The sequence below is a fragment of the Lontra canadensis genome, unplaced genomic scaffold (genome assembly GCF_010015895.1).
Source record: "Lontra canadensis isolate GAN:19392208 unplaced genomic scaffold, GSC_riverotter_1.0 scaffold4, whole genome shotgun sequence".
Classification (NCBI taxonomy): domain Eukaryota; kingdom Metazoa; phylum Chordata; class Mammalia; order Carnivora; family Mustelidae; genus Lontra; species Lontra canadensis.
In genome coordinates this window covers 19,513,091-19,535,232 of record NW_022630998.1, presented here as the reverse complement: position 1 = coordinate 19,535,232, position 22,142 = coordinate 19,513,091, and the positions used below count along the sequence as shown (strand labels likewise).

The following is a 22,142-nucleotide window of genomic DNA, read 5'->3' as shown; positions in this document are numbered from 1 at the left end:
AAAAGTAAGATGTGTCCTTTAGCTTCAAGCAACACACTCACCTTTGCTGCTTTCTTTATATAGACCTTTCATAAATAAAGCCAATGCAAAACCTATGATGTCTTCTAACTCTTCAAGAGGTGTTGACTTAAAAGCCTGGATAGCTTTATCATATTCACCAATGGAACTAAGAAGCAAAACACAACTTACTTTTAATAATAAAAACAATTTTGGCTTGTATCATAAGAATACAGAGAGATTATTATACCAAGCTTCTTCTACCTTCACATACTTCGTCTATCAGTGCTAAAGCTGAAGAAAAGACATGTTAAAATAGAAGGCATATCATTTATTTCAAATTAGATGTACTGGGGAAATTTAATTCCACGCTTTGTTTCTTTTAAATTACATGTGAAAATGATTAGTTCTGCTAAATTACAAAGTGTCTTTCTTATTAACAAACTTGAACTAAAATCCCAAGGCATAAAAATAATTTCAAGTTGACTTTTTTTAAAAAGATTTTATTTATTTATTTTACAGAGAGAGAGAGAGAGAGAGAGAGAGAGAGAGACATCACAAGTAGGCAGAGAGGCAGGCAGAGAGAGAGGGGGAAGCAGGCTCCTCGCTGAGCAAAGAGACGGATGCAGGGCTCAATCCCAGGACCCTGAGATCATGACCTGAGCGGAAGGCAGAGGCCTAACCCACTGAGCCACCCAGGTGCCCCCAAGTTGACTTTTATACAGAACCCTTTAAGCTTAATATATTGGTTGAATACTACCCTGTAAGTATGGTTTTAGCATCTCTGAGAAGCTTAACAAGCATAAAATACTTAATTAAAATCAAACCTAGCCTCTGTATAAACTGTTTACCTGCACGTCCTTTTTTTTTTGAGAGTATAAAGATAAACTGAATTTCACAGACAAAACTATAGATTATCTTTTCTGTATTTAATAGGAAGAAAAGTAAAAATTATTACATATGATACTAAAGTACAATACTTCTTTTCAAAGTTTATTTCATTTTATTTTTTGGAGAGAGTGCATGGCACATAAGCAGCATGGGTTGGGGGGGTGTGGTGGAGAGCAGGGAGAAAGAGAGAGACCATGAAAGAGAATCTTGACCAAGCTCCACACTCAGTGGGGAGCCCTCCACAGCGTTCAACCTCAAGACTCGGAGATAGTGACCTGAGCTGAATCAAGAGTCAGATGCTCTCCCAAAAGAACCACCCAGGCGCCCCTAAACTATAATCCTTTTTAATAACAAAAAAAATAATTGCTTTGCTTATTTATTTGCCATCACCTGCACAGGATGCACTGTGCCCTTGAGATTCTTATTTTTCATATCCATCACTATAATCAGAAGCTGTTTCTATTTTATTGTGTTATTAGAACTCTTTTTAGAAAATCCTTTTAATCTTGGGGGGGTGTGGGATCTAAAAATACAGGCAGCCTTTGATTCTAAAATTAGTCTCATAAAGGTGAAATATTTTAAAAATAAAAAAAATTTAAGGTTTTTAAAGTCAAAAACCCTCAAATTTTGATAAATATTTTGGTGAAGGAAAGAGGGCTACCTCAGATTGTACAAGGATACATACATGTATTAGAAGCTTTTTTTAAAATAAACACTATCTTCAAACATGTGATTACTTTTGTAGAGAATAGACTAGAACTAGGAAAAGCACAAGGGGCTTCAATTTTATTTGTAACTTTTCCTTTGGGAAAAAACCCTGAAGACAATGGGCAATTTTAAGATCTGTTATATTTGAGCATGACTATCATTAAATTATGCTGTAAACTACTTACTGCATTTTGCATGCTTAATATATTTCATAATAAAAACAAATTTTAAAAGACATGATCTACTCTCAGTAGAAGATACAGATTTTTTTCTAAAATATTTACATTATATGGTGGGGCATCTGGGTGGCTCAGTTGGTGAAGCGTCCAAATCTTGATTTTGGCTCAGGTCATGATCTCAGGGTTGTGAGATCGAGCCCTATGTCAGGCTCTGTGCCGAGCATGGAGCCTGCTTAAGACTCTCTTTTTCTCCCTCTGCCTCTGCCTTACCCCCTTCCTAAAAAATAAATAAATAAATAAAAATAAAATATTTACATTACATGAAACCCAAACTAAAAACAAACATGATACTTGTTCCATATAATTTCTTACAACCTATCTTCCACTACAACAAAACCTTAGAAATGACAAAATTATCAACTCCTAACCACAACAGTTTAAAAATACAGGAGGGAATAGCAGTCGGAACAGTCATATTTTCCTGTCTATGAATATGATTTAGTTACATGGTTATAAAAGAAAATAACTGGCTACCACAGATCTCTACTCTGTACCTCTTTAAAAAAATGTAGGCACTAATCCCAAAATATCAAACTACAATGTTAACAATGTATTTCCATCTGGACCATTCCATTTGGGGTCAGTTCTCAGCTTGAGGAACACTTCCCTAAGTTGAACCAAAAACCTTCCCCACATAATACTTCTATTCTCTGGACCCTGAAGATAATGGAAAATCCTATAGATTTTTGTTTTCTTCATTTCATTCTAATTTTTTAATGCTGTCATAACAACTTGTTCACAACAAATTGCTACAACAAAAGCACTTAATATTTAGATTTTAGACTGTCAGGAAAATTACTTTAATAAGGTGATCTCTTACTAAGTGAAATCATTGATCATACTTGAGTTTTTAATTCTAACTTCTAAAATAACTGGGTTTTAATCTTCTTTCTTTCTTTCTTTCTTTCTTTTTAACTCTTTTTGAAGTAAAAAGTCTTGGAAAACCTGAAGAAAGCTAAATGGCTCTCTCTCCATCCCAAAATGCTCATACACAAAAATTTTTTTATACTATTTCTAAACAGTTTCTAGACCCTCAATGGCCATTCCCCAGGTAAGTATAAGCAGCAAACGAATCAGAATAAATCCAATTCCTCTTCCAATTAACTAGGGTTCTATTATAACAGACAGCACGTGCCTCTCTTTGAAATGTTCTCTTGTACAGTCCACAACCATCAGTTCTAAATCTGCTTCTCACTAAAGCACAGTGGCCTTAGATATCGATGTAGGAACAGGAAACTATTAACAAAGCCCAGTATTGAGGGAATTATGTATCGTTGGGAGATTTTCAGCCCACTCATCTATAAATGTCCCACTACTCTGGAAATTCGTCACCGCCTCACTAGTCCCATAGCTTTCGACAGAAAAATCTAATAAAGTCACAGAATTAATGGGAAAAAATGTACTTACCATAACAATCTTCCATAATTTCTTACTGTAACATTGTAAGTATCTTGGTCTTCCGCAGTCTGTAACAATAACATTGCCCTTAAAAAGGACAAGGTTTTTTAAGTTATATATGTATAATAGCATTCTTTTCCTCTTCCTCCCTAACAGAGATTTTGTAACTTTTTCTTTGGGAAAAAACCCTGAAGACAATGGACAATCCTATAGATTTTTGTTTTCTTCATTTCATTCTAACTTTTTAATGCTGTCATAACAACTTGTACACAACAAATTGCTACAACAAAAGCACTTAATATTTAGATTTTAGACTGTCAGGAAAATTACTTTAATAAGGTGATCTCTTACTAAGTGAAATCATTATCATACTTAAGTTTTAAATATTCCAAAAAACTTGATCTAAATATGGGAAACAATGGTGTCACGATTTTAAGTTTTGACATTATTTCAAGAATACAGCAAACAATCTTAAAAGTATTTATGCCAGTAGTTTGAATTAGGAAGCCAGGAAATTTGAGTGCTTTCATGTGCCCTTACCTGTTACATACAGAAAAATATTTAAGCCGTACTTAGTTAAGAAAGAAAACAATCATAAGGAGTCCCTAAAGGCCTTATTATTTTTTTAAAAGATTTTATTTATTTGACAGACAGAGATCACAAGTAGGCAGAGAGGCAGGCAGAGAGAGAGAGAGGAGGAAGCAGGCTCCCTGCTAAGCAGAGAGCCCTATGTGAGGCTCAGTCCCAGGACATTGGGATCATGTCCCGAGCTGACGGCAGAGGCTATAACCCACTGAGCCACCCAGGCGCCCCTAAAGACCTTATTTTTATCTTCTTGTGTTCAGTCCCTTTAGGACAATCAGAAAAATTTCTTAATAACTAACAGGAGTTGGATATTTAGTAAGATTTTTGTTTTTACTTTTCTGCTTTTTTTAAAAATAATTTTTATTTATTTATTTGACAGAGAGAGAGCACAAGCAGGCGGAGTAGCAGGGAGAGGGAGAGGGAGAAGCAGGCTTCCTGCTGAGCAAGGAGCCTGATGTGGGGCTGGATCCCAGGACCCTGGGATCACAACCCGAGCCAAAGGTAGTTACTTAATCAACTGAGCCATCTAGGTACCCCACTTTTCTTTTCTGTTTAAAACGGATTATCTAGGAATAAATACCCAAGGAAATTTTTTAATATGCATGATGTTAAATGAAAAGCAAATATTTGCCAAAGCAGTCTAAAAGACAGTATTATATAGTATATTAAAAACTGTAATGGTTAGATTTATACCTACTTTGTGGTTTTGAGCTTCAAATAGTTGTTTAAAGCGAAAAACAACAGCAGTATCAGTCAAGGAGGAGGGGTGCCTATCCACTTGCCTGTGGAGCTGCTATTTTAAGTTAAAGGTATAACTAGTGTTAGATTCACGGTGTTTGTGATTATAGTACGTAGAAAAAAATAGCAAGTGCTGTAAAGCTTTCTGGTTTCTTTGTTTAAAAATCCTGCTCACTGTTGCGTTCTACCATATTTCTACAGTTTATTTACACATAGGCTTATTGTAACATTGAAAGAAACAGACTTGTGGTTTTTTTATAAATCTCCACATACACCTGGAAAAAATATCCCCTTGATCAGGCAGCCTCCAGTACCATCTAGTGATGGCTCCTTTGAACTACCAAGAGATCCATAAAAGGACGTGGCAAAGCATTTCGGGCACCTCAATTATTTTTTATCTGACAAGCCTTCTTCTATGTATTTTTCAGATTTAGGGCAATGATATGTGCAATCAGGACTTTAAACTTTTCACTTAGTGCTCACAGTATTAAGAGGAATTTTCTTATTTACCAATCTATTCATTTGCAGAGAATAAACCTTCAAGTTGACTTCATTTCCTATGCTCCTGGTTGGTCATTTTACTGAGCACACTGTCCTCATTTCTTCGACGTGCCACGTCCACTCCTGTGTCAGACCACTTGCTCTTGCTGTTCCTTACGCCTGGATGCTCTCGCCTCTTAACCAAATGGCTTCGAGCCTCACTTCATTCACGCCAATCGTCACCTGCCTCCTTAGGAAACCTCTAACTCTTAAACCTCTCTCAAACTCACTACCTGCCTTCATGTTCCCTGGGCCTTTACCCCATTTTGATTTTCTTTCTTAGCAATTATTACCATCACTGATGTTGATAAGCTCATCACATGTCTCCCCACCATCAGAACGGGCGCTCCATGAGAATGGAGTCTGTGTCTGTTTTATTTCACTGCTAAATTGCCAGTGCCAAGGACAATGCTTGGCACAAAGCAGTTCAAAAGCTATTGAATGAATAAAATACAGAACTTAAATTCAAACAAATATATCCTAATTTTCTCATTTCTTCTCTGAATGAACCTACGTGTTTTTTAATAAAGCTAAACAAAGTCTAAAGTGAAAGATTTTTCTAAAACAAAATCTGAGAGGTTTTTTAGTTTGTTTTTTGTTTTTTTTTTCCCCCTCTCTGTCTCTCTCTTGGATTGAGCCACAGAAACCCAAATATAGCTGAAAATTTAAAATTGCATCTTTCCATCTTACATTCAAAGATATAATAATAGATAATATGAGATCAGGAAAGGAATCAGAGCTTTTGTTTAGTACCTTCTTCATGAACTGAGACTAAATTAAAAAAAAGCCAACTAATAAATAAGGACCGCTTTTAATTAAATGTAGAGTTTACCTCTGGTATGCCTCTGTGGCTTCCTTTTTCAGTTGTAGATGTTCATTTAAGTAACCCAACATTGTGAAAGCTGGAGCATAATTCTGAATTCTCTCTGAAAATCCAAAAAAATCTTTTATTTACATGTGCATGGTGGTTGTCGTAAAATGTTAATTTTCAATATCTTACATGCTAGATTACCTCCTAAAATCACTAGCATTCTTAAGAATAATCTGATATTTATCTTCACTATAAAATACTAGTAATCATTTTATAACTTCTAAATGATTGAGTATTTTATACTTATTTACTTCTAGTTGCACCTGAAAGTCTAAACATTTTTATCCCCAAAGTGCAATAATTTGAAATTGTAGTTCATGTTAACACTAGTCATAAGATTTATAAGGAAATTCAGTTCCTTGGCTAACGAAGCTTTCCTGCAATTTTCTTGATGGTTCTGTTCCAATTTCTAGGTGTTAAAAAAAATGAACTCAGTACTGTACACTAGAAACCCAGGATGACTTGGACACTTTCAATGCAGTATTTTGAAATTTTAATGTCAGAAAACATCATGTATGTGCTAGCATACAGAGAAACACATCTGATTTACTTAAAAGTAGTATTGGGAAATAAGCCTTCAAATCCCTTAAATTGTTTGTTTGGTTTTTATTTTTGTTTTAAGATTTTATTTATTTATTTGACAGAGAGAGAGATCACAAGCAGGCAGAGAGGCAGGCAAAGAGAGAGGGGGAAGCAGTCTCCCCGCTGAGCAGAGAACCCAATGTGGGGCTAGATCCCAGGACCCTGAGATCATGACCTGAGCTGAAGGCAGAGGCTTAACCCTCTGAGCCACCCAGGTGCCCCAAATTGTTTAACAAAGTGCAGTGCAATCACAATTTATGTGGGGAGACTCTAAAGTTAAAGCACAAAGTGAAAAATCACATAGTCAAAGTTATTCTTGAAAACTCCCGAAGTCACAAAAGAGAGGAACACCAATACTGAGTCAAACTAAGAAGAGATTCATGCCTTCCAAGCACACTCTGAGGAAAACCGTCAGCAAGACAGAGACTGCCTGCATTCTCCCTGCTCCCCTCACCCTTTTCTCCTCCTTTCTTCCTTCCTTCCTTTCTCTCTTTCTTATTCATTTGTTCATTCATTCATTTATGGCAAAGTCACATAGAGTTGAATTTAAATATGACATATTAATATCACATATAGTGATATGGTATCACTATAGGATAAAAAAACTGGGATCTTCATAACTGTCAGGAATTCTGTGTTCATTGTTCTAGGTATCTGAATTTTGTAGAAAGCTAAGATTTACATCTCTGTATAAATCCTTTACACGTTACCCATTCTAACGGAAACTTCAGAGTAAAATTTCTGATCTATACATGCTCACAAAGGCTCTAGATATTCTTTAGTCATTCATTTTGGCATATTGTCTAACAAGTAGTGCTCTGAAGTGCTGGGATTTGTTTGTCAACTAACTGCCTTCTGCTCAAGTATCCCAGGCTCAATGCAGGAAGAGTATTAGAATCCTCTCCATTCCTATGATGAGAAATTTTCTCCTCTGCTTTTCAGTTTATCTGATTCTTCATAATATGCAGTGTCCCTGTACCTGCTTAAACTTCTCACTTCTTTATTTGTCAAGGAATAAATAAAAGACTAGTGAAACTAACATTTCTTGAGCATCTAGGCTATGCCAAGTACTCTGCAAAACATTTTGTATAAATCATCCCATTTAAACTCTAAGTAAAAGAAACTTTCATTCTTGGATTATGGATGAGAAAACTTAAATTCAATTGTACAATGTGCCCAAGGTTTCATCATAGCTACTAAGAGATTAAAACATACTGGTACTTTTCCACCCTCCAGCCACCATCACAAGTGCACTCCTTAATCTCCTTATCTCACTCATCCCCTCTCTACACCTCCCCTCTAGTAACCACCAGTTTGTTCTCTATAGTTCTTGGTTTGTCATCTCCCTTATTTTTTTTTTTTTAAGATTTTTTTTTTATTTGAGAGAGAGAATGAGAGAGAGCATAAGAGGGGAGAAGGTCAGAGGGAGAAGCAGACTCCCCATGGATCTGGGAGCCCAATTCGGGACTCGATCCCAGGACTCCAGGATCATGACCTGAGCTGAAGCAGTTGCTTAACCAACTGAGCCACCCAGGTGCCCACTCTCTTGCTTTTTAACTTTGTTCGTTTGTTCTGTTTCTAAAATACCACACTTGAGTGTAATCACATGGTATTTTAGTCTTTCTCTTTTGACTTGACTCTGTCTCTATTTGACTTATTTTATTTAGTATTATACACTGAAGCTCCATTCATGTTGCTGCAAATGGCAAGATTAAACTGGTAAAAAAACTAGTAGGTTTATTAAGGAAGAAAGAAAATTATTACAACAGAAGGTTAATGAAACTTCACCATTCTGTCCTTTTCCTAAACCTAAATGTGTTTTTCCAGTATCTTGAAGAAAAATCAGGTGCTAAAGTAGGAGGTTAAACACACTAGTTTTGGAAAACAAAACAAAACAAAACCACTAGTTTTGGAATTTAAAGCAGATTATAACATTTAATGTTCACACGTCTACCACCTAGCAATTATCATTTCTACTTTACGAGGCTAATAGAAGTTAAGAGAATAAAATACTCGGCCTAAGACTGCAGAGAAATAAATGGCAGAGAGAGAACAGCAGCAACTCAGGCCCATTAGGTTCCAAAATGCTTTCCACTACAACGTGGAATCAGTTTTATTGGAAGCATTAGGTAACAGCAATTTTCATTACTCTTCAGAAGTCATTTCTATAATTTGAAAAGAACACTGCTTGGCCACTGGGAGAAAAAAAGGGCAAATTCATGTCTTAAGGAACACTAATATTTAATTTAGAATTAACTAATTTAAAAAACTGAATTGTTTCAATGGTTATTCAAATACTGAACACCTTACCTATGTATTTACTCAAAACAACTTGTGCTGCTGGAATAGCATTCATCTGAACAATGTTGTACCGGTACAGCTCTGTATCTCTGTTGCTTTTGTCTTGCAGTGTCGTACAGACCCAGTACGCATAACCTATTGCTCCCTCAGTCTATAAAAAGAGACAAAGTTAACAAGTAAACATAGGATAATAAATATACCAATAAAAATTATAAAACAGTAGACTTCAACACAGTAAATATCACATCTTAGTCTTAAGTCCACCCCTAAGTGCCTCTAAATGAAGACTCACTATGATTCAGTACAACTAAGAGCATATTTAAATTACTTGCTCCAACCCTAAGTAGAAGAATCAAATGGGATTTAAATAAAGTGCAGAAAACAGTGCCACCCAATGGGGTTGATTTTCTTCCTCTCAGTACTGCTCTTACAGATGAAACTAATAATTACCAATCTAAAGGGTTCTAAAACACTTTCATAAATAATCAAGAAATGTCAACCAAGTCTAGTCCTTATCTCACGCTGGTTTTTTCCTAGAGTCTCAGTTTCAATTCTGAATGACTACTTTATCTATTAAATTCTATGTCATTTCTTCATCAACTTTTGAAAGATAACAGAAGACAAAAATGAGAAGTTCTTTAAAGACAGCGTATCTGTTTCTAAGACAGAATAAAGAGTAGAGACAACTGCCATTATTAACATCTGATACCACTCTGTATTCATTTTCTCAACAAGCATAATACTTAATTCATTAACGAATCCTTAAGAATGGTCAAATTCTTACATGCATACTGAGTTCTGTAGTGTGCCTGAAAAGATCCATAGTGTCATAACTTCCAACTGTCTCTGCAATAAGAGCCTATAAAAGGAAAAAAGAGGCTCTTAATGTGTTTAAAAGGAATAATAACATAAGAGAAACTATTTGGAAGAATCAAAGGTATACTAGCTATGCTTAAAAGCAGAGCTAATTAAAAAAAAAAAAAAGCAGAGCTAATTTCTTTTTTAATTTGTTCCCATGGCTCAAAGGACCAGAATGACTTATTTTTTTGTTTTTGTTTTTTTTAAGATTTTACTTATTTATTTGACAGAAGGAGACAGCAAGAGAGGGAATACAAGCAGGGGGAGTGGGAGAGGGAGAAGCAGGCTTCCCACCAAGCAGGGACTCCAATGTGGGGCTCCATCCTAAGACCCTGTGATCACGACCTTAGCCGAAGGCAGATGCTTAACAACTGAGCCACCCAGGTGCCTCCCAGAATGACTTGTTAAATTGGCCCTCAAACTGGAAAATGCTTTCAGAATTCCATCTGCAATCGGGTAGTAGTGGAATAATCCACATAAAATTCCTCAGAATGCTGATGAAGTTGCACTACCTTCTCCCTTCCCTTTCACCCTTGATCCGTTCATACCAGTGTTTGTCTGGAGTAGGGTTCTTAATCATAAGATCACCTTAGATTCACCTAGATAAGCTTTTTTTTTTTTTTTTTTTAAAGGAGGTCCTTACCGCCAGACTTCTAGTTTCCATGGATCTGAAGTAGAGTCTCAGCATATTTATTTTTTGAAGTGCCTCAGAATTTTAAATAACATACCTGTATCTTTAAATTTATAGACTATGAGGTAAGTTAAAATTTCTTTCAAACTCATCTATCTTTTATAAAAAAAAATCATATATCACTAATATTATTTAAGAAATAATATTAAGTCTCACTTTTACTGTTACCATTTAATTAAACCTACCAGTTAATGTCTGAAATAAATTATTTTTAAAAATAAAAAGAATTGAAAAATTTAAAAAAATTACTTAGATGGCTCTGATTAGCATCCAAAATCTCCTAACCCAGAGCAGTACTACAAAGTCAAGTACCTGGACCAGCACCAGCACCTGGGAACAGTTAGAAATGCAAACTCTTGGGCCCCCTGAATCCAGTAACTTACACAGAGATTAGTAGTAATGCCATTGCTCCCAGATGCTACCACAGTTCATAGAGTTACCTTTCTAACTCTACTTGCTTCACCAATTAACTAGAATTTGACCCAAAAATCAAAAGTAGAATAAAACATATCTAAATTCTGATTATTAATTTCCTGAGATGGGTGATGCTCCTGCTATTCTCTGAACCAAAACAATCAACCACTTACTCATTCATTACAACTTCTCAACTAGGTAAGACCCTGGGGGCCATCAGCCAAGCCCCTTCTTTTTCAAGGTAGAAAAATGAAATCTAGCAGTGATATGTTCAGATAAAACAATCAGGTCAGCGATGGACTCGCATTTGTAACCAAGTATCCTGATTCCTATTTGGCAATACACAAATCTAGAGTGTGAACAGAAGAACAATACTCATAAACCACCATCAAATCAAATATGAAGGTTTTACAGAAAATGGGAAAACATAATCAGAATGATCTTTGTCAATGTTAATGTTTTTGGTAAATGTGCACTTAAATAACAGAATTCTGAGTTTTTTGTTTTTTGTTTTTTTTTTTTTTAGCTCAAAGCCTCCCCCACCCCAGGCCAAAGCTTAATCATACAAGTTGTAGGACCCTACGCACAATACTTAGGATCTCTAAACTTTAATTTCCCCATCCATGAAAAGTTTAATAACAACCACCATCTCAAAGCACTGATGGAAGATTAACTGAAATAACATATACAAAGAGACTAGCGCAGTGACTAGCACAAAGGAAGTCCTCAAATGTTACCTGTTATCATTATTATCATTGTTATTTGAATTAATAGTTACTTATACCACTTTACATTAATAGGTTGTTTATATCCTGGATTATTAATAAACATATATATCTTACTTGTCCAATCCAGCACATTAAATAAGATGGATCAAGAGATTGAGCCATTTTGAAAGCTTCATGAGCTTGCTAGGAAAAAAAGTAAAAAAAAATAACATGTCATTTTATTAACTTAGTATTAAACTGCTAGTGTTTAAAAAGCATAAGAGAATACGATAAGTCACACTTGTCAACATAAAACACTTATAAATCTAAGATTTCATTGTTTAAACAAAACTAGCAATGTTTAAAACCGTGTTTTAACTACCTAGTTTTTAAAACCTCTAGGTACAATAGATCTCTCTACCAGCTTAGGGGTTCCGGTTCCCACTGAAAGGGCAATACAGGGGTTCACCTCATAGTTTGTAGAACCTCTAACCAATCACCCATCCATTTGCCAGCCACAGTTTGACAGAAGTACCTACTATCCCCTCCTGAAGCTTAACTGGTAGGATAAAAACTAACAAACAATGACACATATCTGCTACTGGGCGAAAAAAGAATGAGCAACATAAACCTGTGTCAAGCAGTCAGGAAACTTTAAAGATACCTCACTTGGACTCATTAAGTTACGTGCTCATTTTTCTGCTCCAAATACTTATAGTTACATGCTGCCTGATACTCTACTCAGTAATCTGAACGTGATGGCAAACAGTCTTATTTTTCTTAAGAAAAAGGTAGCTCATGGACAGCAACTGAGTTGTGCTATCATAAAACTACATTCATAGCTTATTAACTAAGATTTAGCTTTGTTTAAATTTTTAAAAAATATTTTCACATTTTAAGATCCAAATTAATATTCTCCTTCATTCTGTTTACAGTTTTTGAAGCAATCTAGGAGTGATTTAATTTATCCCTGAAAATATTACTGAAGCTATTTTAAAAGGATGATATTCAATATAACAGCCGAAACAAAAAATGGTACAGATGTGCTATTATCTACAGATTTATGGAAACTTTCTTTTTAAAAGATTTTATTTATTTATTCGACGCAGAGAGGCAGGAAGAGAGAGAGGGGGAAGCAGGCTCCCCGCTGAGCAGAGAGCCCAATGCAGGGCTCGAACCCAGGACCCTGAGATCATGACCTGAGCCAAAAGCAGAGGCTTAACCCACTGAGCCACCCAGGAGTCCCAAATTTATGGAAACTTTTAAACATGACCTATAGACACATTTCCAATTACTGTATTTTGCATTCTCTAATATATAACTCTTCAGGCATGACAAATTACATTGTGGCATCTAAAGGAATTAATATACGCCACAGGCCCAATCGAAATCACCCAAGCGGAGATTAAACTTAAGCTAAAAAACAGTACTAATCATCCCCAGGACTTCCTCTCCCCACCCCTAACAGATCCTATACCAAGCTCTTCTTATATGTGTACGGATAAAAAGAAAAACACCCAAATATTTCACAACAGAACTGTTATAATCTTTAAATGAAAACGCAACATAATCATAAAACCAGAATTTCTTCAGTTGTGTGGAAAGGAAAATAAATCTTACCCGTTCACTATTCATATCTATAATAAACTAAATGTCATCAATTATCTAGCATACAGGAGAGCATACTGAATAGACAATAATATTCAAAGTAATTCCCCACAAGAAGATGAGCGATTACAAAGAGGTCATAAATAAAGAACGTTTTTACTTTTAATATGACAAAACAGAAAATACATTTACCTCAATGTTTTCATTTGCAAGGTATAACACTCCCAAGTTGGTCCATGCAACAGCATTCTAAAAAACATATATATACACAATTAGGTTCCTGCCTACATGGCAGTCTCAGAAAATTATTAACACTAAATTCTTAAGTTCTTTATCATTGATAGACACAAAGAACACCCACAATTTGTTCCGACTGGATAGACTTGATGAAACAGTGTTGAGCAAGGGCATAATTTCTAATACCTGAAAAATACAGAATTTGATGAAACTGAACTTTATTACCTAAAACCATCTTCTAAAAATATTGAAATGTTACTCAGTTCTTACCATTGTGACATGAAACCACTCCAAGAGCATTCCAGTATAAGTGATTTTTACTGTCAAGTCTCACTGCCTTTTTCAGACACTGAAAAGTAAAACTGGATTAATTTTTATATCTTGGAACATCAGCATTTATATCAAGATAAATGTGGTTTTACATGAAAACACAATAGTATCTACTTTATCAAAAACATCTATCAGAAAAGCACTTTGTTTTTTTAAAAAGCTTATAAAAAAATTTCTCAAAACCATACATGTAAAGATTTCTCCAGCAATTCTTTAGGATCATTTGTATTGCTGCCTGTTTCTGCTAGATGTTGTGCTTGGCGATAATAATTAATTCCAAGGTCACACCATGTATTAGATGTAGACATCAGTTTTAATGCACGACCATAACACCTATGGAAATATAAAAATAAATGTTACATTTTGTTAAAAATGTCCTATTTCAAAGTGAATGTCATTAACTAGCAATCTTTGTAAATTACCTTCCTCCAAGATGGAGGAGCTCATTCTTCTTTAATACTTGTTTGCCTTCTTTCTGACCTAAAAGGACTCCTAAAACAGTAACATTCACTTTAGATGGTGAGACAGCATACAGACTGGTACAAGCATCCCCAACTAGCTTCCAAAGGCAAGAGACATCAGCTTGATGTTGCAGAGCCCTAAAGAAAACAAACAGTGTGATTCTTATAAATTTTTTCCAAACAATGGGAAATTTATCTCTCTCATTATAATCTTAATTTTCAACTACTTCCTTGGTTTGGTGCAGTGAATGCTTTACTAAATTCTTTCTAAATGGATCACATTTTATCATCTCCCTATTAGGAAAAAGAAAGGAAGGGAGGGAAGGGGAAGAATTGATCATTTTAAATGCCAGACATTTTGCAAACATGTGAAGACCCATATTTACTGAAGCAAATAAGACTGAATGCACAAGCTTAAAAGAGTAAGTAAAAATATTAATTATGGTGATAAAGGTCACTTCTTTTTAGAATGCGAAAAATCTCATTCTAATGGATGGAAATGGAAAAATTCATTTCTCTTCAGTTTTCTCTTCTCAAGATCTTAGAAATAAAACACGACAATTTCACTTAAGCCAAATCTCAATAATCAGCTATCAAACAGCTATGTTACTGGCAGATGGACAAGCAGATGGAACATTTCTCATAGCCTTTTCTACTAAAAAAGTCCAGCCAAAAATCATTTTCCAATATCTTCCTGAGAAATAAGATTAATTACGGCAGTCATTGCTGAAAGCCCACTGTGAGGATCAGGAGGAAGGACAACACCATGTAGTTCCTCTGCCCAAATACCTTAGCATAATTTCTAAAATTGACAGCATGATAGCATAATACTAAGTGAAATAAGTCAGTCAGAGAAAAGCAAATACCATATGATTTTATTCATATGTGAGATACAAGAAACAAAACAAACGAGCAAAGGGGAAAAAAAAAAAAAGAGGGACAGACCAAGAAACAGACTCTTAGCTAAAGAAAACAAACTGATGGTTACCAGAGGGGTCGTAGGTAGGGGAATGGGGAAATAGGGGAGGAGAATTAAATAGTACACTAGTTGTGGGGAAAAGAGGTAAAATAAAGTAAAATAAAAAATGCCTAAAAATAAAAAATAAAATTGAAAGTATGAAAGAAGAAAATAGAGTGGAAAGAGAAACAGAGGTAATTTCAACAGCCTAAATTCTTATTTTCTTTAAAGCTCAATAAAAAAATAAAATATCTGTAAAGTGAAATAACTTCTATCACGCTTACATAAGAATTATGGTAATATGAACTTTTAAGTCTAGAAGTAAACATAAATTTGGGAATTATCACTTAAAAAGTTTCATAGATCTCCATTTAATTGGCCATGAATGCTATAGGCTACCCAGAACACAATTTCCCATTGTCAGAAAGGCAGTATTTGCATTTCAAATATCATCACTGAAAGGTTCACATTTACTCTTAAATAGTAGTTCAAAGGAAGCATGCCCTCTTCACAATATCCTGTCCTCTTTGGAAAGATCTCTATTATGTGAGACTTGAAAAGCAGCAATAAAAATCTGTGGGAGAGAAAAGGCTAAGGTTTTCTTTTCATATTTGGTTCATACTCAAAATCAATTCTGGAGCAACCAAATCAACAGGAACCACAAGAGAAGGCAAGTAGGAAAAGAAAGGAAGGGGAGCACGAGAAAGATGTCTAAGAAAAGAATAATTCAAATATATGTGTAACAGACTTTTAAAGATCATCTAACACAACACTTCTATTTAGCTAATGACTTTATAGTTCTATAAAATACCAGATTTACTCAGATTTTTCTGATTCCCTTAATATTAGATATCACTTTTTTGTCTACACAGATTCTCTTCAGGAAAAATGAGATTGTTCATTTCCCCTCAACTGCACCCCTACCAATATACCTAAAACAGGCCCTACTATCAAATATAACACTGATACGTTGTATCCAAGCAGCCACTTCCCTGACAGACCGCTCCCCACCCCTCCCTAGCATCTAGCATGTCAGCTGCTACTAAGAACAAGAAATTCTATCTGTTCCCCAATGCAAAATTAATACAATATGTATGGTACAGAATTCATCGGCTAGTCCCTTATTCTTTGTGTTTGATATTCTGAATAATGATTGCTTTACCTAACAGAATAAACACAGAAAAATTTTCTAACTTTGGCTTTATTATAATTCTAGAAAATAAATACAATGAATAATAAGAATAATACTAACCAAGTAAAATATTCCAGTGCTTTTTCGATGTAGTCTACAGCTTTCCCATCAAGATAATCGACGAGAGCTGCTTTTGCCATCATGAGATGGCATTCGCCCAAACCTAAAACCAGGTTAAGTTTTTAGTTATTAAAACACATACAAGAAACACTCAAAATAAAGTTGAAAAAAAAAGAAAAACATAGTGGTGTGATATTAAAGCCACTTTCCAAAAACAAAACTCAGTAGTATTGTATAAAAATTATCTTTAAGATTGGTCTTGCATACATTTAGTATGGAATTCAAATGGGAAGGCTCTGTTGGAGTAAACTGTACTAAAAGTGATAAAAATCTATGGAAAAGAATTTCCTTGGCTTTGGGCAAGTTACTTAACTCAAAACCTCAGCTTTGAAAATGCTACTGAATGCTTCTCTCCTTTGTCTTACTATTTATTAATTATTATGAAACAAGATTTGATCTTTTTATATTCAAAACTGGATAGCAAACTACACTGTAAAATTTAAATGAAACAGCAATCTCCTCAAGTGCCCAGTAAAGATTTAATAATTAATAAATTAATTTCACTTGAGGAAAGTTTTTCAAAATTTAAAAAGAAGTTTTCAAGATCTAAGTCACGTATTACTTTCAACATACACTATTTCTGACTTAAACCATAATTGTTTCATTTAAAAAAAAAAAAGAAATGGAGTAAAGGACACGTAATGGGCTCCAGGTTTTTAAAAATGGTTAGATAAAATCATATAAAATTTAGATTATATATGGATGGTGGCATTTTACTTTATATTACCAAAAATCATTTGTTCAGAAGGAGTAGATATATATGGACAAACTGAAATTAATTTAGATAATAACAAAACAATATAAGTTGTCCCTGAAGTTCAAAAAATGAAAAAAAATCTGTAAGTTAAAAAGTAATTAAAATGTATTGAAATATTTTGAAGATATAGTAAATTAATTATTAAAATATAAGAGCAGGGAAACTCTTGTTTTAGAGATCCACCAAATAGCTATCATACTATTTGATCTACAAGTTAAATGTTTATCATATTACTATTTATTTACTGTTATGAGACAAGATTTGATTTTTCTATATTCAAATCTATATAACAAGTCATACTATAAGAGGTCCATGAAAAAAGACACCTTGCTGTTGACAAAAGAAATCCTTTTCAGGTTACAAAATACATTCTGGAAGACATTTACTCAAGGATTTTAAACTCCAGTATCACAAAAATCAAGGGGGTATTAAAAAATTACCTTTCAAAGCTGGCACATAATCTTCTTTCTTTTTAATGATCAGCTGGTACTGAGCTACCGCCTCCTTGTATTTGCCTAGGATTTGCTGTATTGCTGCAACCTTAAACACACTGTATGTGGATTCTGGGTTCAGCTCACTGGCTTTTGTGAAGGATTTCAAGGCTGTCGTATAGCCACCTCTGCTTAAGTATGCCTCTCCTAATGACTCCCAACAATTGAAGTCCTTTGGGTCTGCCCTTAATGCTGCCTGTAAACTAAAATTTCAGTAAATAGTAAGTGAACTAAAGGTAAAAGAACTACTTCCACATCTGAAAGGAAAATAAAAAATAAATAATTCAATTGAATCACATATATCCATGGTTCCTTCTATTTATAAAAGTGCTATTTAAAACAGGTATATGGGACAACTGGGTGGCTCAGTCAGCTGAGTGACAACTCTTGATTTCAGCTCAGGTCATGATCTTGGGATTGTGGGATGGAGCCCTGTCTTGGGCTCCACACTCAGAAGGAAGTCTGCTAGAGATCCTCTCTCTCTCTCTCTGCTCCTCCCTCCTCCCTTTATGCATTCTGTCTCTCAAATAAATAAATAAATCTTTAAAAAAAAAAAAGCAGTTATACCTTTTTCTTTTACAACTTGAACATATATTTTTATAACTTGAATATTTTAATACTAAGAAATTTTATCATAAATTAGGAATGAATAAGAACAAAATAACTTTTCAAACAAGTGCTGGTCAGAATTTTTTTCCTTGACTATCTGGAAGAATTCCAGTTTCCCACCAGAATAGGTATGTATCTCCATATGCCTCATGACAATTAATAATCCCCCACTGATCCTTCCACCAAGACAGAAATATCACAGTATCCTAGGTATTGATATAAATCAGAAACTTTATTTTAGTCCAAATATATATATATTTATATACATAAAAAATATAAAATATATGTATATTTATATATATATACTATATATATATATATATATATTTGTTAATGTTCTCACAAATTGGAGGGAAAAAAAAACTGCTACAACAATTTGTTAGGTTCAGAAAAAAGGTACTTTCTAATCCTTCTAAAAAGAAAATATACAAGGCTTATAATTAATTGTGATCATTCACATTTAAGTACTTACATTTTAATTTTTCAGTATAACTGTAGTAATGAAATTTATCTCTTGCAGTATAACCAAAAAACTTTATATACAGACTGAGGTCTTATAAACTTAATTAAATTGATAGAGAGATGCTGTATTCTCATTACTAGGAAATGCTAAGGCTCTGTTATACTTCCTTATAAATAGTCTTTGTTCTTCATTTTTTTAAATTGAAGTACAGCTGACGTACAATATTATATTAGTTTCAGGTATATAACACGCTGATTTGAAACTTACAGACACTATGAAATGTTCACCATGATAAGTGTAGTTGATAAATATATCTACCCTCTGTCACCAAACAAAGTTATTACAACACAATTGACTATATTCCGTATGCTGTACTTTTCATCCCTGTGACTTATTTATTTTATAATGCTAAGGCTGTATCACTTAACCCCCTTCCCCTACATCTTCTTTTTATTACGTATTTGTTATTATTAAATATATTTTATTTATTCTTTTTTTTTAAAGTAAGCTCTGTGCCCAACATGGGGCTTAAATTCATGACCCTGAGATCAAGAGTCGCATGCTCCACCAACTGAGCCAGCCAGGCTCCTCTATTTCATTTATTCTTAAGTATAGTTCAAACCAAATGACTAAAAATGAGCTGCACCACATGCACATGAAGCTGGCAAATATATCTCCTGCCCCAAAACAAAGCATGTCGCCGGGAGAACAACAAAGGTATCAGCCTCAGCTTGTTAGCATTCCTGAAGTTTCCACCGAGCCCCTATCATATGTGTAACACTAGGTAGACTTCACTTCATTAGAATGGCTACCTCCTTAACAAATGGACATCATTTAATTTATTTTTGCAATTTCAGTGTCTTGCACATAAAAAGAACCAATCAACTATAAACAAATTTTGCTATTCCTTCTCTCAAAATATAACCTGGAATGAGGCAACTTGTGAAGTCCACTTCAGGTATACAAAGAGTTTAATTTAAAAAAAAAATTAATAGTTTAAATGTAATAAGGTGCCTTACTCAGCCACAGCCTGAGAATGCTGACCAGCTTTCAAATAGTATAGTCCTCGCCTAAGCCAGGCCCATTTTGCCGTTCCAGCACTTGCCTTTTGAGTTACTGCTGTTAGGATAGCTAAGGCAGTTTCCTGAAATTAAGAAAAGACTAGTATTAGAGATCTCAAATACCATAAAAGTACGCAACACCTATGTAAAGTACCCAAACATATTTCCATTTACCGCTTCTGATTTTTTAAACTTACACCAGTATATACTCAAACTACAGTTTCAAAAATAAGTGATGAGTAATGTCATGTCTGCCAATGAAAAGAAAATTTACCCCCTCACAGTGGCAAAAATATTTCTATTGCGTCTACAAAGAAAAATTTAAAAAAAAAATAGTAACTTTCAAGTACACACATATAAAAATATTTCTAAGGGTTTAAGTTATTAGACATACCATCTCTTCAAGCTCCACACTTAGGTCAACTGCCGCAGCCCCAGATTCAGCATCAGTATCATCTAATTCAAAAGCTTTCCTGTAACAGCCACGGGCTCTGTTTTTATCTCCTACCACATCTCTGTAGTAATGACCTAAATAGCGGAAAACTCTGCCCATGTATGGATCCAGTCTGGCAGCCTTTGAAATAAATATTGATAGCAACACATGATTAAAGCTTGTCTGTGTGGTTCTCTTTAAAAACATGAAAGATAAATACATAGGTTAAAAGAAAAATGGAACATCTTTGTTAACCATAGAAAAATATGCCAACATGTCCCTTAATGTAAGATTTAAAGCAACAGGAGAGCTGGTTGTTACTACTTACAGAATGTAAATAAGTGTAAAAACATTATTTCTTTGTTAAAAATAAATGTGAAATTAGAGTTATTATTACATTAACCTTCTTTTATGCATCAAGGTAAGAATGTAAGACTTCAGATCTTTAAAATCTAAAATATGAGAAATTAAACATATGGAAGTATATATGCCCATATTATAGTGGAAATTACCTAAAAACAGTATTTTTCTCCAGAGATAATTATGTCCCATCTTCTATAATGTGTGTTTCTGAAATAAGTAACTTTTACATTTTTTATTTTCTCCTTGAAAACCCACATAACATTCTCACAAAACCTAATGTGTGAGAGATGAAACACCAAAAAACCCCAGTTTAAAAAAAAAAAAAAAAAGTTCAGGGCTGTCTAGGTGGTGCAGTGGGTTAACTGTCTGACTCCTGGTTTTGGCTCAGGTCATGGTCTCATGGTTGTGAGATGAAGCCCTGCGTTGGGCTCTGCACTCAGCATGACGTCTGCTTGAGATTCTCTCTCCCTCTCTCCCTCTGCCCCTCCCACTCATGCCCTTGCTCTCTCTCTAAAATAAATAAATTTTAAAAAATAAATAAAAACAGTTCAGAAAACAGTAATTTTAAGTGCCTAACTTACATGATTATTATTTATTATTTTATTACAAATCCATTTCAACTAAGACTTGAATAGTAGCATTTGTTTTACCTTTAGAAAGTGGGTAAGAGTCTTTGTTTTATCTTTTCTTGTTTCTTCATTCATGAACCAATATGTTAACCCAAGTTGGTAATGATATTCAGCAACTTCAGCATCTTTCTCAATAGCTCTCTGAAAACTAAGTCACCAAAGGAAGTAAGAAGATACACAGAACACACACACATGCACACAATGTAAGAAACTCCTGGTTGGGACAAAGTTGGAGTTATTCAAAGATACTAAATCAGAAGTAAGTTATTACTTTAGAATTTAGATCACAATGAGAAAAAAAAAATTTGAAGAGAAGCTTATAAAAGCACAATGCCTTTTAGCTTTAGCAGTGTGCTAAGCATTTAGGAGAACACATCAAACATTGTTCTACTCACTGACCATTATGATCAGCTAGTTAAATTTCATACCCATTAAAGAATTTTCTTACAGGTACTGTGCTACATGTTACATACATTTCTTAAAAATACTAATGCTTATGCAGATCATATTACACAAAATAGATCTTTATCAAACTACTCATTTTGAATTTTTGAGAAATACAGTAACTTAAGATATGACTAGATCTATGTGCAGTCTAAACATATCTTTACCATTTCTCTGCTTGTAGATAGTCCTTTTTGGTAAAATGAATCAAAGCTTCCAGGGCATGAACTTCAGCTAGGTCAGGGTAAGAAGAGAGAAGGTCTTCCATAATCTATAAAGTAGATATCTGTCAACTCTTTATCCAAATTAAGTCATTTGTAGCTTAAAAAAAATTCCCAATTTAGGGAACCTGGGTGGCTCAGCTGTTTAAGCATCTGACTCTTGATTCTGGCTCAGGGCATGACCTCAAGGTTATGAGACAGAGCCCCAGTCAGGCTTTGTGTTAGGAGTGGGTCTGCTTGAGATT

The 22,142-nt window shown here is 34.4% G+C and overlaps 1 protein-coding gene across 5 annotated transcripts in view; it reads right to left on the bottom strand.

Annotated features, from left to right (window-relative positions):
• Positions 1 to 22,142, bottom strand: part of TTC37 (tetratricopeptide repeat domain 37) — an 88,612-nt gene that overhangs the window by 37,168 nt on the left and 29,302 nt on the right. For all 5 annotated transcript variants that reach the window (XM_032846285.1, XM_032846254.1, XM_032846276.1 and 2 more), the window contains 17 exons: positions 21,844 to 21,947; positions 21,254 to 21,380; positions 20,202 to 20,381; positions 19,766 to 19,890; positions 17,624 to 17,877; positions 16,367 to 16,469; positions 14,118 to 14,294; positions 13,884 to 14,028; positions 13,636 to 13,714; positions 13,490 to 13,551; positions 13,321 to 13,377; positions 11,656 to 11,724; positions 9,635 to 9,709; positions 8,860 to 9,001; positions 5,929 to 6,022; positions 3,243 to 3,320; positions 42 to 166 (listed from right to left, as the gene is read on the bottom strand). In XM_032846285.1, coding sequence (XP_032702176.1) covers positions 42 to 166; positions 3,243 to 3,320; positions 5,929 to 6,022; positions 8,860 to 9,001; positions 9,635 to 9,709; positions 11,656 to 11,724; positions 13,321 to 13,377; positions 13,490 to 13,551; positions 13,636 to 13,714; positions 13,884 to 14,028; positions 14,118 to 14,294; positions 16,367 to 16,469; positions 17,624 to 17,877; positions 19,766 to 19,890; positions 20,202 to 20,381; positions 21,254 to 21,380; positions 21,844 to 21,947 — 1,996 coding nt within the window. The remainder of the gene's footprint in view (positions 1 to 41; positions 167 to 3,242; positions 3,321 to 5,928; positions 6,023 to 8,859; positions 9,002 to 9,634; positions 9,710 to 11,655; positions 11,725 to 13,320; positions 13,378 to 13,489; positions 13,552 to 13,635; positions 13,715 to 13,883; positions 14,029 to 14,117; positions 14,295 to 16,366; positions 16,470 to 17,623; positions 17,878 to 19,765; positions 19,891 to 20,201; positions 20,382 to 21,253; positions 21,381 to 21,843; positions 21,948 to 22,142) is intronic.